At 33.4% G+C, this 15,859-nt stretch overlaps 1 protein-coding gene across 1 annotated transcript; it reads left to right on the forward strand.

The window, feature by feature from the left end:
• Positions 1-9,737: 9,737 nt before the first annotated feature.
• LOC105785642 (zinc finger protein VAR3, chloroplastic) lies at positions 9,738-12,169 on the forward strand. Its single transcript, XM_012611758.2, has 6 exons — positions 9,738-10,266; positions 10,489-10,606; positions 10,721-11,058; positions 11,155-11,286; positions 11,356-11,454; positions 11,559-12,169. Exons 1-6 carry the CDS (start codon positions 9,824-9,826, stop codon positions 11,992-11,994), a joined length of 1,566 nt encoding a protein of 521 aa, XP_012467212.1. The 5' UTR covers positions 9,738-9,823; the 3' UTR covers positions 11,995-12,169.
• Positions 12,170-15,859: the final 3,690 nt, after the last annotated feature.

Consider the following 15,859-nt stretch of genomic DNA (forward strand, 5'->3'; position numbering starts at 1 on the left):
GTAGCTCGATTCAGTTCACCAAGCACTTAGCTGCTTTGGACGTATAGTCCGATTCAATTCACCGACACTTAGCCTGCTAGACGTATAGTCTGAACAATTTCACTGGCAATAAATCCAATTGATACTGAGCTTTAACAAAAGAATCTCAATTCACAGAAGTTGTATCTCTTATTTGTATATAAAATCCACATAAAATTCAGCTCAATATTCATAATTTATATCTTTAAAACACATGGATAGATATAAATCCCAATCATCAAATCTAGCTTAAATAATTCAATGATTCAACCGAAACATATTTATGTATATATATAACCTCATACTATAGATTCCACTTCTAATATCATAAAATTTAACTTATAATATACTAGGTACCTTAAACATTTGAATTCCCTATATACCTCTATAGTTTCATATACCATTTCAATACAAGATCTTATACATGTACATATATGCATATTCGAATCTAACAACCATATATTACTCTATACTTATTTTCAAACAAGAACATATACCTAAATACTCATACATATTCGAATTTAACATATATATATAATTGAATATAATTTCATACTTATACTCAATATAATTATTATTCATAAGTACACATACTTATTCACTTCAACTTATACAAATGTTCAAATATATCTCATACCTTTGAAATTTCATACCTAAATTCAATACAACAAATTTTACATATATATATACATGTATATTTGAATATAATTTATACATATATGATCATACCTAAATTTATTACATGGACATTCATATGCATATTTGCATATTCATAGCCATTCGAATCTAACATATATATGTATACATAATTTCATACTTCCAATTCCAATTTTTTTTACTTTTAAATTTAACTCAACACACATACCATTGATATACATACTCATATGTTGATTTAATAAAATTAAATAGCTAATAGACTTACCTCGGACGATAGAAAATCGAAATCGTACGATTATTCAACTAATTTGGCTTTTCCCCGATCTAACTCTGATTTCTTTGGTTCTCGATCTAAATATATTCAAAATAAGATAATTTATTTATTAACACATTCAATTTAATCCAAAAACACATAAATGGGAAAATTACCATTTTGCCCCTAATATTTTACACTTTTTGCAATTTAATCCTTTTTGCATAAAACACAAAATACACAAAATTTGTGTATACCATATCTAGGCCGAATCTTCCTATAGTCCATCTAAGTTCACACATTTTATTTATTTCACATTCTAGTCCCTAAAAATATTATTTTTGCAATTTAGCCCTAATTACTCAATTTCACCAAAAATTCCAATACAAAATATATTAATCTAAAACATATCTTTCATTATTCATTATCAAACATCACAAAACACAATTATTCATCAATGGCATAGCTCAAAATATTCATCAAAATCAAAATTCAAGCATGGGTCAAATAGTATTCGAAGCAACGATCTCAAAAACATAAAAATCATCAAAAACCGAACAAAATCCATACCTTAATCAAAGCTTGAATGTGCCGAATGAAACAAAGCTTTAAACCATTTTTTTTCCTCTCAAATTCGGCTAAAAGGTGAAGAACATGACATATTAATTTGTTATATTAAACATATACTAACCTTATTATTTATTTACTATATTAACCTTTACTAATATATATATAAAACATATATAATAAGCTTACTTTAGTCTTTTGCCACCCACTAACTTACATAGTGGCTAATTGCATAATAAAACCTCTAAATTATAAAAACAACAACAATTAGACACTTCCATATTTAACCATTACATTTTTATTTTACGCGATTTAATCCTTTTATTTAATCAGACACTCAAACGGTGAAATTAAAGCACGAAATTTTCACACTAGTAAATTCACACATAATGAACACAGAAAATAATATAAAAATATTTTTCTAATTCGAATTTGTGGTCCCGAAACCACTGTTCCGATTAGGGTCAAAACCGGGTTGTTACAATACTTATCTAATATTTTCAATACAATGCAATAAACATTCATACACCCATTCCGTACATTATTCCCCTATCATGCACAAACTCAACATTCAAATTAGTCCAACAATTTCCATGTATCAATAATCTATACCATGATTGATGAGCTTATCAATTCCATGATTTCCTTTTCCTTGTTATTTTTCCATATTTACCCCATTGAACTTCTCGGAATTTCGATGGATTTTCAGGGGTACACCTAAGTGTACAAATCCGGGTCCGTTAATTCATATTCATGTGCGTACATTTCCATTTCAGAGAGCACACTCCCGCGAACCTCATCCTTACAGCGGAATTACCAGTCCAGGCTAAATCCCCTACAACGACAATTACTCTAATGAGCTTGGATCTGGATTACCAGTCCAAGCTAAATTTAGACCCTAATTTGGATTACCCGTCCGGGCTAAATCCGTTTTTCACATATTCTTCGGGAGGGCTATATCAGGATAGGACCACCCGTCCGGGCTAGATCCTTTTTACCGTCAATTCCTTTTCAGAGATCCATCAAATTTTCCTTCCATTCAACCGGGATTTCTTCCCCTTTTTATAAAATATATCAGTGTTTCATCAATTTTCATACAATGAACATTCAAATCATATTCACATCAATAACAAACATTTCAGGCATTTAAGAATATAATTCAAGTTACACGAACTTACCTCGATACTTGTTCGTAAACAAAAATCTACTAATCCCGAACTTTTTCTTTTCCTCGATTTAGCTTCGTACTTGAATTTTCTGGATCTAAATAAATAAATATAATCATTAATCTAATACATTTCATTTTCATATGTAACATTCTCAATAATTCCATTATTATTTATAGTGCATTCAAAGCTGTCTCACTGAGTCATAGTCACTAAATTATTTATATCTTGAGCTACGGAACTCCAAATTAAGATCCGCTAATTTTCCCTGAAACTAGACTCACATATATTCTTACCATAAAACTTTTAGAATTTTTGGTTTAGCCAATAAGAACAGTTTATTCTTTAAAGTTTCCTTTGTTTCACTATTTGACAGTTCCGACCCCTCTTCACTAAAAATTAATTATCTCATTGTACATAATTCAGATGATGTTTCCATTTGTTTATTCTGAAAATATACTCATTAAGGATTCTAACCATATAAATTATAACTCATAATAATTTTTGTATAATTTTTAATGATTTTCTAAATTCAGAACAGGGAACCCGAATTCATTCTGATCTTATCTCACAAAATCTATTATATCTCATGATTTAGAATTCCATTGCTTACATCGTTTCTTTTATAAGAAACTAGACTCAATAAGATTTAATTTCATATTTTATTCATCCTCTAATTCAATTTCTACAATTTTTGGTGACTTTTCAAAGTTAACCTACTGCTGCTATTCAAAACTGTTTTAGTGCATGATGTTAATTACCATTTTCCCCCTAGGCTTTCAATAAATGATAATTTCATCCCTGCTCAATTAACCTCTCAATTGAGCTGATTTTTCTCAATTAAAACTTTATTATATCACTTTAAACTATTTTATAACCTTTGGAAATCAGAATTTTAGCACTAGACTTTAATTCCAAACTTTTTCACAATTAAGTCCTACAAATCAATTTCTATTGAAATTACCTAATAAAATCATCTCATAAACAAATTAAAGCTTCAATTTCATGCTATTTCATCATAAAATTCCAGCACATATTCATAGCAACTTTCAATTTCATTCATAAAATCAAAAACTAATAAATTTAGTAATAGGACCTAGTTGTAAAAGTCTTAGAAACACAAAAATTACAAGAAAAAGGCAAGGATTAACTCACTTGGTGCAAAAATTATGAAAAACCAGCTTGAATAAACCCTTAGGACATTTTTGGCTGATGAGAATGCAGAAAAATAAAGAGAATTCTAGATATTCCAATTTGGTCCCATTTTTATGTTAGTAAAATTTGTTACTTTCCCATTTTACCCTCATTTCACTAATTCTCCTAATTTTTTCCAGCTTATGCCACCCAAAATATCTCCTTTTGGGCTTATTTACAATTTATGTCCCTCCTCATTTAACAATTGAGCTATTTAATCCTTCTAGTAACTTTTACACATTTTTCAATTTAGTCCTTTTCACTTAATTGACTACCCAAACATTAAAATTTTCTAACGAAATTTTAATACCATATTACTAACATTTCATAAATATTTATAAAAATATTTCCGACTCGGTTTTACAAGATTGAGGTCTCGATACCTTGTTTTTACCCAATTTCTTCAACAATTTCTTTTTCTAACTAACCACTAAATCGGTAAAATTTTTCTATCGATATTTTCATACGATTTTCCTATCATATCAATATTCATGCAAAAAATATTAAAATAAATTTCTCTTTAAATCGATTTTGTGGTTACGAAACCACTGTTCCGATAACATTGAATTTAGGTCATTACAGAGGGGACTAAATTGGATCCCCCCACTTATCAGTGCTTTGGTTGAAAGATGAAGATTGGAAATGCATACATTTCATCTTCCCTGCGGCAAATGTACAATTACACTCGAGGACGTTAGTTTAAAACTCGGTCTACGATTCGATAGGGAAGTTGTTACAGGGCCATTTATTAGTGTTGATTGGAGTGCAACATGCGAGCAACTACTAGGGAAGGTGCTGAACAAGTTTAAGGGTAGCTAGATCGAGATGAGATGGTTTGAGGACAACTTCCAAACTATTAAGGCTTCTGCTAGTGACGTTGAAAAAGAACGATTTGCATGCACATTCATATTGTGGTTGATCAGGGGTCTGCTAATGCCAAATAAATCTCGCAATCTGGTACACTTAACGTGGCTACTATTACTAGTCGACTTGAAAGAAGCGGGAAGATTTAGTTAGGAATTAGTGGTGCTTGAGACATTGTACCGAGAAATGTGTTGAGCGGCGATACTCAAAAAAGCTAATACCAATGGTTGCATGCTCCTTCTTCGATCGTGGGCATAGTATCGACTACCATTTTTACGCCCCCGAATGGAACTCCCTTACGAATTCTCATTCATAATATGGAAAAATTCATTTGATAATATCATTACTGTTTTTATTTTTCATTGTTGTAATTTTGAAATAACATATTATTTGAATAGATGGAACAACCCTGCGAGACACAACGGTATACCGACCGAGCTCAAGGATTTGACTAGCTTTAAATCAATAAACCGAAGGCGAGGTTAGGTTATCAATTTCAAAGTTATATAATATTTATTGTAGCACTTGAAATTAAATATTAAGCACGTGCTAAAAATTACAAATTTGTACTCCAGTTTGTATGAATGCCATATATGGATCCGAGGATTCAAGAATGCATCCCAGTCAAATTTTTGGCCAATCAAAACATCTAGCACACCAAAGTGCCATTGGTCATTTTTGCAACGGTGGAGATGCACGAATCTGACCAAGTGATGTGCTAGTTTGGGTGTACGTAATGTGTAACAGCCCGTTTTTAGTGAAATCGAAACAGTGGTTTCGGGACCACAAATCTGTTGAATAAATATTTATTTTATTATTATTTTAATTTCTACTGCATGTTAGTAGAGTCGTATAAAAATTTCGTTAAGAAATTTTGACCTTTGCATGCTTAATTAAGTGAAAAGAACTAAATTGTAAAAGTAGTGTTCTAGTAGTTAAAAGTATCAATTAGCTATAGAAATTTAAAGTGAAATGATTTAGATGATAATTAAAAAAATATAATAGTTAGTGGAATTATATGGAAAGGTTTTATTGAAATTTATAAAGTCTTTAAAGGCTATTTTGGTAAACGAACAATTAAATTAAAATGTTATGTAAATTAAAAGCAGATGGATGTCATCTTCTTTGTTGATAACCTTAAAAGCATTGAAAATTCATTGTTAAGAGGGGGGAACCTTTTGGGTATGGAAAATCCTTCATGCAAGGTAGGTTTTCAAGCCCTTTTTTAATGATTTTTATGTTTTCAGAGTCGTGGTAGCTTAATCTATCTAGCCTATGGACTAATTTACAAAATTGTTAAAGGTGTAGGGTTTTACCATGAATTTTCTTGCATGATTTATGAATTTTAATGAAAGATTATGAGTCCTTGTAGATAAATAAACAAGTTTTGTAAAGTGATTTTTGATCAAAATGTCATTTAGGGACTTATTTGTAAAAGTAGTAAAATATCATGGTTAAATTGTGAAACAATGATTTGTATAAGTATATATGGGTTCATAATAAATTTGGCTAGCATGAGTTAGTGATGAGAATGCTTAGATTTCAATTTATGAGTTTAAGGACTAAATTGTAAAAAGGTTAAAATGTTAGGGGCAAAATTTAATTATGTATAAATATGGATTATAGATTGAATTGAATGTTTAAGACTGATTGAAACACTTAATTGAATATAATTATTTATTTAGATCAAAAAAAATCTCAATCGGATCTAAACCGAGGAAAGGCGAAAGTCACGGATTAGCTTGATCGTACTTTTACGCTCTAGTTGTCAAGTAAGTTCATAGCATTTCTATACGTAATTGAATTTCTATTTGTATGTTTACAATATAGTTATGTAATTAATTTCTTATACTTAATTATTCCCTGAATTGCACATACATGCCCCTGTTTGTATTTCAGTACCCCTGAATTACACATATGTGTCCCTGTTTGTACTTCAGTACCCTTGAATTGCAGGTACGTGTCGCTGTTTGTACTTCGGTACCCCTGAATTGCACATACGTGCCCCTATTTACGCTCTGATAACTTCAAATCGAGTAAAATATGAGTTGCATTCAATTGTTGTTAAGTTAAAAGATTAACTATGTTCTTACTAAGCGCTATAAGCTTATACATTTTTGTGTATTGTAGATCGTTATTGCTAACTTTTGGACGGATCGAATCTTCGGGTCACACTATTTACTGATGTTGGTAGTTCTTGTGCTTTTTAGGGTTGTGGTTTGTTTTGGATTGTAGGTGACTTAAGTTACTATGCTTTATATGGTCTTAATTATGGTATGCTTTGAGATGTGGCCAACATTCCACAAGAAGTATATCGAGATGTGGCAGTGTAGATACGATTACTTGCCAACACGTGAACCATTTCTCACACCAGAGTTACCGACATATCTAGATTACATGGATTGGTTCAGGCATAACGGCAAGTTGTATCTACTAGCAGCTAAAGAAAGGAGTAAGCAACATCGTTGTTGGAGGCCAAGATGAGGGCCCATCAATCCTAGGTTAGGAGAAGATGTTACGCCAGGATCAACATCTGATCTACCTCCACCGGCAAACCCGATTTTCGTGCAACCTCCCGGTCAGTATGGTTCATTTATTTTTGGTTCTAACCTAATTTTTTTGTTACAAGAATCACAACACGCAAACTCATTCCCCCCATCAACACCATCAGCTCTGATTTATTTTACACAAGCACCACAACACGCATAATCATTCCCTGCATCAACATATTAAGCACTGGTTTATTTTACACAAGTACCACAGCACACACAATCATTGCCTACATCAATACATTCAGCACCGATTTATTTTACACAAGCGCTACAGCACGCGCAATCATTCCTTGCATCAACATCTTTTTTAGGGATATATTTTGCACGATTGCCACCCACCGTATTATATTATATGCCGATCCTGCCAAAAACACTAACACATCTGATATTGCCAATAATTCCCACCTTATATACGCAATCGGGCATGCAACACCATATGGTGGTCCGCCGATAGTGTCACAAACACCCTAGAATTATTGTTCTACTGAGGTAGGTCATCATCACAATCGCTGACTCAAATAGGGGGATGTACTATGGGCGACTAGAACACAATCGCAATCAATGAAAAACGAAGGAAATGATTGTGGCGATCAACCCCAACGTGCATGTCAAGATGAAGATGAAGTCGATGTGGAGCCAGCAACCCAAATAGTGAGACGAAACCCTAAGTGTGCCTGACGCCCACCCGATTGTGGCACACATTTGAGACGCCGATGATTATGTTATTTTGTAATTTGTATTTTTTCTATACTTTGTTTTACATACTAAATGTACACTTATTTACAGTACCCGAAACAAAATTATTAAATTGGTTTGATTTGTACACAATCATATTATGAGTTTAAAATTTACAATCATTTATTTACTTTTCTATTTAAGTTTTTCTCCGTCCATTTGTTAAGTACAATATTTTCAAAAAGCAAAGAATTTCTCAGAAGGTTCGAAAAAAGATTAAAAATTTGGCTTGCGTATTGTAATGTATCTTACTTCAATAATTAATATTAAGTTACATTTTACAAAAAAAAAATTAATGAATAAACGAATAAGTTTGTGTTTCCACTGCATGAGTTACCATATAGTCATTAGCTCTTTTCCTCGATGCTCTTGAGTTGTGTGTACACATTAAAGTCATTAAGGTCGTGACTTTTACATTTTCCCCAATCAAGTTTATCTCAGGAATCCCAAGTTGTAGGGCTCAGAAGCAATCAAGTTGGCTTGGTTTCTTCTGAGCCTTGCAACCTGGGATTCTCGGGATAATTTTTTCCCTTTATATGCCACCCCATCCCCTATATAAATACTCCTTCTTCATCCCCTACTCACCCACATCTCAGTCTCCTCTAAAATGTTTTTTTTTTCTTTTTCTTGCATGTTGAAATTTTCAGGTTTAAAGATTTATTTCTCTCTCGTTTTGAGGGAGATATAGTCATAGTTTTAATTTGTGTTTGGGTTCACGGTGATTTTATGGAGCTCGGTAACCCACAAATTTTACTTGCCGTGTGAGTATGAAGCCATCACTTGAGAAGCAGGGATCGCTTTGCAACTCGAGGTCGAAGTTGACGGTGATTATATCATCTCGGGTTGAAGTATAAATAAGGCTTCAAGTTTATAAGGGTTATGTTGTCAAAGGATGGTGCATAATTAGGGTTGTAGTTGGCGGTGCTAATGTGAGCACCACAACGAGTTTCTCCTCATAAAAGGAGCATACTTCATAAAACCAATACACAAGTGTGAGAAAGGAAAACATAAGGGGCATTTCGGTATAATCAAGTAATTCGTGTTGTCTATCTCCATCAAAGGCTGTGACATATTATAATAACGGGGTCATCACCTTCAGTGGTGATGGATATGGCACATTACTTGATTATACTAAAATGCCACAGTGTTTTTATTTCTCGTATTTGTATTTGAGTTTTATAAAGCGTGATCTTCTGATAAGAAGAGCTTATTGTCGTGCCCGCATAACCACTATCAACTGCGGCCCCATTTATGTTCCATCCCTTGACAACATAACATTTGTAAACTTGAAACCCTAATTACACTTCAACCCCAGACCATATAATCACCGTCAATTTATATCTCGAGTTACAAAACGATCCGACTTCTCAGGTGATGGCTTCATACTCACATGACATATGAAATTTATAGATCACCTAGCTCCATGGCACCACTGTAAATTCAAACCTTCCTTAAAACTATAATCATGTTTATCTCAAACACGAACAAAAATAAATCCACAAACTTTTAATTTTTAACCACAAAAAAAGAAAAAAAAATTACCAAAGTGAAAACACGCCCTACCGGACGCGTTTTCTTTTCTCTCTTCAAAATCCACATAGATGAAAAAATATTTTGAGAAATCAACTTAATTTCTCAAATCTTTTATTTTTTGAGCATATTCTATTAAATTAACCAAATTTAATCATATAACTATTAAATATAAAAAAAAAATATTGAGGCGGGAGTGTTGCTGTTTTATGTGTATTAAAGCTCAAATGACCGTTGTACAGAGAAATTTTCCGCCGAAAAAGAAACCTCGAAACCAACTTTCTTAGATGAAGAAGCTTTTTAGAAGCAGCTATAATGAATTTATGTACACTGCTCTCAAAATCCATTTCCAGAACTTTGGCTTCCCTCTCGTAACCAATTCATATGTTCACAACTTTACCAGAACCCTACATTCCAATTCAAAGTTTGATGTCGTTCTTAATGAGCTCGCTGAGCTCCATCCTCCAAAACCCAGTTCCCACGCTGCCCAATCACCGTCGGGAATGGATGTGCCCTTTGATCATGAGAGACCCACGAAGCGGAATGAATCAGCGGTTCAGATTTCACATCCGTGGCAGGAGTGGGTGGATTTGATGGAATGCTTGTTGAGGAGAGGCTATTTCGATGGAGATGGAAACCCTTTTGAAAATGGCCAATTGGGTTCCAAAGAAGCCAATAGTATCCGCACTGCGTGCCTTAATTTTGCTAGGGATCGCTTTAGTCTTATAAGGTAATGGAGGATTTTCAGTAATGACTATTTCATCTATTTTCTTTCTTTAGGTTTGGGTGCATATAACCTGTTTGATAATATTCCTTTCAGTTAAAATCTCTTCTTTTCTTTTTCTTTTTTCTTAACGTTCGTCGGGAATTGACTTGCTTCGACCACTATGTTGTTTAAGAGTTTTTCCCCTGAGAACTGTTTTGTGTTTCTGAATAGTCTTTTTGCTTCCAGGTATTTCTCAAGGAAAGATATTCAGGTCATAGTAGGATGTGGATGCCCAAGCCTAGATAGGAAAGTTGTCAATTCTGGGAAGCGCTTAAGAGCTCATGTGGGCATTGATGAAGGAAATGTATGTATTAGGGCTCTTCTCTTTTGTTAATGCCTATAGTTGATGTGGCCAGCGAAACAGATATTTTCAGTTTTTCTTTTTCCTGATTATTGTTCTTTTATTTTCTCTTTGCAGGTTTGCAGCTCATGCAATTTGAGAGGAAGCTGTGATAGGGCTTATGTGAAGGCACGTGAAGATCAAGGTGGGAGGACCGTGGATGTGATGCGCATTTTATTGACATACGGTCTGGACTCAATCACCAGTTCTGTAGAGAACAAGCCATGTCAAAACAAATCAGTTAAAGAATCAGTTCGAGCACTGCTGAAAGAAATGGTTGATTATGGCAGCAAAGATCAACAAGCTGACATGCCGAATACAGCGCCCTCAAGAGGGGATGCTTCACTGCATGATCATTCAAGTACACAAGGACACATAAAAGTTCCAATGAAGCCAGGCGATTGGCTTTGTCCCAAGTAGTTTGACAGCCTAATGTTATAGTGATTTGGAAATTTGATTCTCGAAGTGTTTGTGCATTGTGAATCTAATTTGCTTTGCTTTCCATTTGGCAGATGCAACTTCCTAAATTTTGCAAGAAATATTAAGTGCTTACGTTGTGATGGTTTATTCGAAGAAAGACTGAGGCAACTGCGGGAGGATCAGGATCATCTGCCATTAAAGAAGGGAGATTGGATATGTGAAAGGTTCTGATTCTTTAGTTTCTTTTGAGTTTCTAATGGTGCATTCCTGATGGAGACTTCCAATTCTTACAGATGCAACTTCTTGAATTTTGCAAAGAATACAAGATGTCTGCAATGCAAAGAGAATCCCCCAAAACGACATCTCAATCCCGGGGAATGGGAATGTGAATCGTGAGTTTTCTTTTGCATTCAATTTCCCTTGAATTCTCCAAAACTGAAATATAACAGCCTTGTTTATTATGTTATGGAAAATTTGAATGTTTGGCATTATACAGGTGCAACTATATTAACTTTAGACGCAATATGGTGTGCTTGAAATGTGACCACAAACGGCCAAAGGTGCCAAATGCTTCAGGTACATGCACTGGTGAATTTGAAGGCAGCATTGGTAAATCCACAAGGCGAGACAGAAAGCAAAGTAAAGATTCAGATAGATGGAGGTTTGTACATGAAGATAATGAAGATGAAGAATGCTTAGATTCAAGGACAGAGAATTCCAAGTTCATTGATTTTCCCATTACTAGAAGTAGGACTACTTGGTCACTTAACACAGGGAAATGCGAGTCGACATTGGAGATGGAAGCAAAGAACAAAAGTCTGTCAACAGTAATGCAAAATGATGGATCTAAATGCACTGACAGTCAGAGAAAGTTGGAATTGCTTGAATGTTCCGATGATGAAGAGATGTCTGGGTGGTTTCGGCGTCGATAGAAGGTCCCTCTTAAAGGTTAATTTCTTCATACCTGCATCTAAAAGTGGTTGACATGATCTAGATGAATGCTCTATTTCCCAAAAGCCTAGTTCTGAAATTGATTGGTTTATTAAAATGTCAATTGTTTCTAATTGTTAATTACCATTCAAAGATAAGAATCATGTTTCTAACTAATTTTTCTGCTTTGCTTATTGATATACCCTTGTCCTAGAACCCTTAGTTGGATCATTCAACAACTACAAGAATATGACGAAGCTCAACCTTTGAGTCTTGCCAAGAAAACTACATGTCTCCTCCAAGTTTACACCTAATATGATATTTTCCTTCAATTGAGAAACCTTTAAATTGGTCCATATAAATCTCTTCCTCTGTATCTCCATATAAAAAGTCTATTTTCACATCCATTTGAAGTAACTCTAAATCATAATGAGTCACTAATGCTATAATAAATTTTAAGGAGTCTTTCTTAGAGACAATGAAAAAGTCTATATACTCAACCCCATCTTTCTTAGCATAACCTTGGGTAACAAGTAGTCTGCTTTATATCATTTGATATTTTCATTTGAGTCATATTTGCTTTTAAGATTCATTTGCATTTAACTCATTTCGAACTTTTGGCAATTTGATTAGATCCTAAACTTTGTTTTGTTTCATATATTTCATCTCATCTTTCATGAAATTTAATCACTTGTCAGATTCAACATTATTTATGGCTTGTGAAAACAAAACTGAATCTTTATTGATTACAATATAAAATATTGGCCATTACAAATAAAACACATAACCATTAGGGTTGACTGATTTTCTTTCTTTGTGATCTTAATAGCATTTTTTTGTGGATTTACTTTCATAAGAGCTTTGTGAGATTGTTTCTTGTAGGAGAGTTTCATAAGAGCTTTTAGAGGCTGCCTTATTAGGAGCCAAATTTAATACATACACATCAATTTTGGGCAGTTGCATTTGCGAAGACATTAGTAACTAGAAGTTGTTTATCATGCTACAAACCATATCCAATAAAGTCCATGCAACACCCCTAACCCGAGACGACGACGGTCTCGATTAGACGACGTTACATTTGATGTCTAGTGGCATCTTCATTGACACAATCGATGATTGATGATCATCTATAAGTTTAACCATTTCAACGTCTCAATATGGTCAACCCATGGGGAATTTAACTATCCTGGGGCCCATTGGATCGATTTAACTGCGTTTTAAAAGTAAACTACAGTATCGTTACTTGAGACTTGCCTCTCTGTTTTTCAAATTTTAGCTATTGACTTTGGAGGTCATGCTTTCTAAGTATTGAGACTTATGTGCAAAAATGCACAAGTTAGGTCAGTCTAAGGTTTCTTGACTTATAAGAAAGGTCTACAATTGCTTAGGAAGTACTCTAACCCATTTGGCAACAATATTAAGGCCTAAATGGCTCTATCTTATGGTATTTAAATGCATCCTAAACAACAAGTTTCCTATCTAGCTTCAACTAGTTAACCATTCTTTTTCACCACAGTCTAATAAGAAGATAACATCAAAGCACCTTCAACCAAATCTAAAAGTACTTAATTTACATACTAAACTACATAGCCAATACATATACCAACGACTTTATGGAAACACCTAATATGTACATGCCAAAGCTATCAATTTAATTACCCTAAAGGATAAGAAAAAGTTCATATTGGTATGATTGTGACTTTGTTCTGTTGATACAATTCTTCTCGAATTCTTGATTCAGCTCGATTAATCTGTGCATATAAAAGAACAATAGTACATTGAGTATTATAATTCTCACCAATAACTCTATGAAACTCATACAATTAAAGCCCAATTCAAATTATAATTAATATAATCATGTGACCTAAAGTTCAATAATTTATTGATGTATTTAAATCTTAGTCATTTTATTAAACTAAAATGGACATTAATTCATGGTCTCATAGCTTTTATCATGATTTAACATAATAACATCTAGCATGCATAACGTACTTGTTCAATATTCATGTCATAAAATCATTTACTAATCCTATATATTATTACCCAACAATTTCTAACACTTCAACTCTAAGCAATTATCGTAGTTCAACTTGATGATTAGAATTCCACTTTACGAACTTGATTCAACAGTGCATTTCGATTTAACCTAACGTGACACTCATTCAATAAGCCATTCAAGAATGATCCAGTGAATCAAATATCATTCTCCATTCAAATAGCAGGGTTTAGCGATGGTTCGGTCAAATCATAGTATAGCACATATAACATTAACAATCAGATCCATTTCATGGATCATTTACGATATTTAATTCGGTAAATGCGATCAATAACACATACAATAATTTAGTATAATTCACTGCACAAATCAGAAATAAAAACCAGTGAAAAGTGCAATTAACAATTCAGTAACCACGATACTTAACAGTGATTTGATTTGGTAACAATGATCGATAAACTTATTTTAGTACTTAATCACCTATTTGTGAACACTAGTCAAGGTCAAGGTGAGGTACATGGATCTAACCCACACACCAAATACATGTAAAGCGCGGATGATAGCAATAATAGTAACTCTGAGTATGTGTGGAGCACTAAACAGTAAACCAACCAAACTCTTGAGCACAAAGTGCTAATAGTAACTCCCAAGTGCATAAAGCAACCCACAAAGCAATCATAACAAAAATACAATATTACTATCTTATGATATGTCAATTATACCTGACAAAACTCATACTATGATTTACAAGTGCTTAATTCAATTTTATCAATTTATCAATAATTCAATATTCAACAACAATCATATCATGTTAAGAATCATTTGACATCTTTCAAGCTCAAAATATAATATATATGGATTTATTTATTCAACATTTTAACAAAATAAAGCAATAATAAGCTAAGGAAGGAACCATTCTTACCTTAAGTTTACGTCAAGTTTTCCCATGAAACCTGTTGAAAGCTTACAAGCATGGTTTGACAACGAAATTCTTAGATGACCATCATCAAAGTTCGCAACTGTATACAAATAACTTCAATTATGTTTCATTACTAATATTTCCATGATTTTAAAGCTATGAATTTAATCACTTGATTCTTAGTTATAATTTCTTTTAATTAATCTTAAGGACACATTTTCAATTATTGATTAGATTTACGTGTTACCATTGTCACACCTGGTTTTCTTTAAACCAAAAAATTAGGAATAATTTGGAGGTCAAATTGAAAGAGGCCATAAGCTGGTGGTCTCTATTGAAAAATTAGGAAAATTTAGGAATATAATTGGGTATGGTTGAGATCCAAGTCCGGTTTGGTTGGATTAGAACTAGCCGGTCTCTTAGTGGGAGACAAAATGATTGCAAAGAAGTGGATATTATACGATTAAAGACCATACGAGAATAGTTGATAAATGAATCCTCAGGTGGATTCCTCTCAATTCTATTTAATTCTCTCTTCTTCTTCATCTTCCTTGGTTGCTCCGAGGAAGCGATGGTTATGGAAAGCTCTACATGGAGCAATGATCATGAGGAACTAGTCAACAAAGTAGAAAATTCGAGGAGTTGGAGTAGAAGCTTTTGCGTTCGGAGAAAGTAAGTGGAGGAGGAAGCAAAGTAGGTCAAGTGAGTTTTTGCACTCCATCCTTGGAATGTTGAGTAAGTTAAAGATTTTGTAGGCACATGAGTATCTGCCATACTAGTTTAGCATTCAAGAATTGATTATGAGTCCATTATGTTTGATCTTGAAAAGCATATGTCGCATGCTTTAATAATGGAACATGAAAGAGAATTATATAAGGGTTTAGATGAAGTTAGGATCCAGGAAATGAGAATTTCTGTTAGATACCGTCATATAGTATTACTAAGTCAAGCT

Source organism: Gossypium raimondii, chromosome 1 (genome assembly GCF_025698545.1).
Source record: "Gossypium raimondii isolate GPD5lz chromosome 1, ASM2569854v1, whole genome shotgun sequence".
In the NCBI taxonomy this organism is placed as follows: Eukaryota; Viridiplantae; Streptophyta; class Magnoliopsida; order Malvales; family Malvaceae; genus Gossypium; species Gossypium raimondii.

Excerpts from the sequence above, each read along its gene's own strand:
- LOC105785642 (XM_012611758.2), top strand. The coding sequence starts at position 9,824 with ATGAAGAAGCTTTTTAGAAGCAGCTATAATGAATTTATGTACACTGCT. Across the intron at positions 10,267-10,488 it reads GATCGCTTTAGTCTTATAAG|GTATTTCTCAAGGAAAGATA; the intron begins GTAATGGAGGAT and ends TTTTGCTTCCAG. Across the intron at positions 10,607-10,720 it reads TGGGCATTGATGAAGGAAAT|GTTTGCAGCTCATGCAATTT; the intron begins GTATGTATTAGG and ends TTCTCTTTGCAG.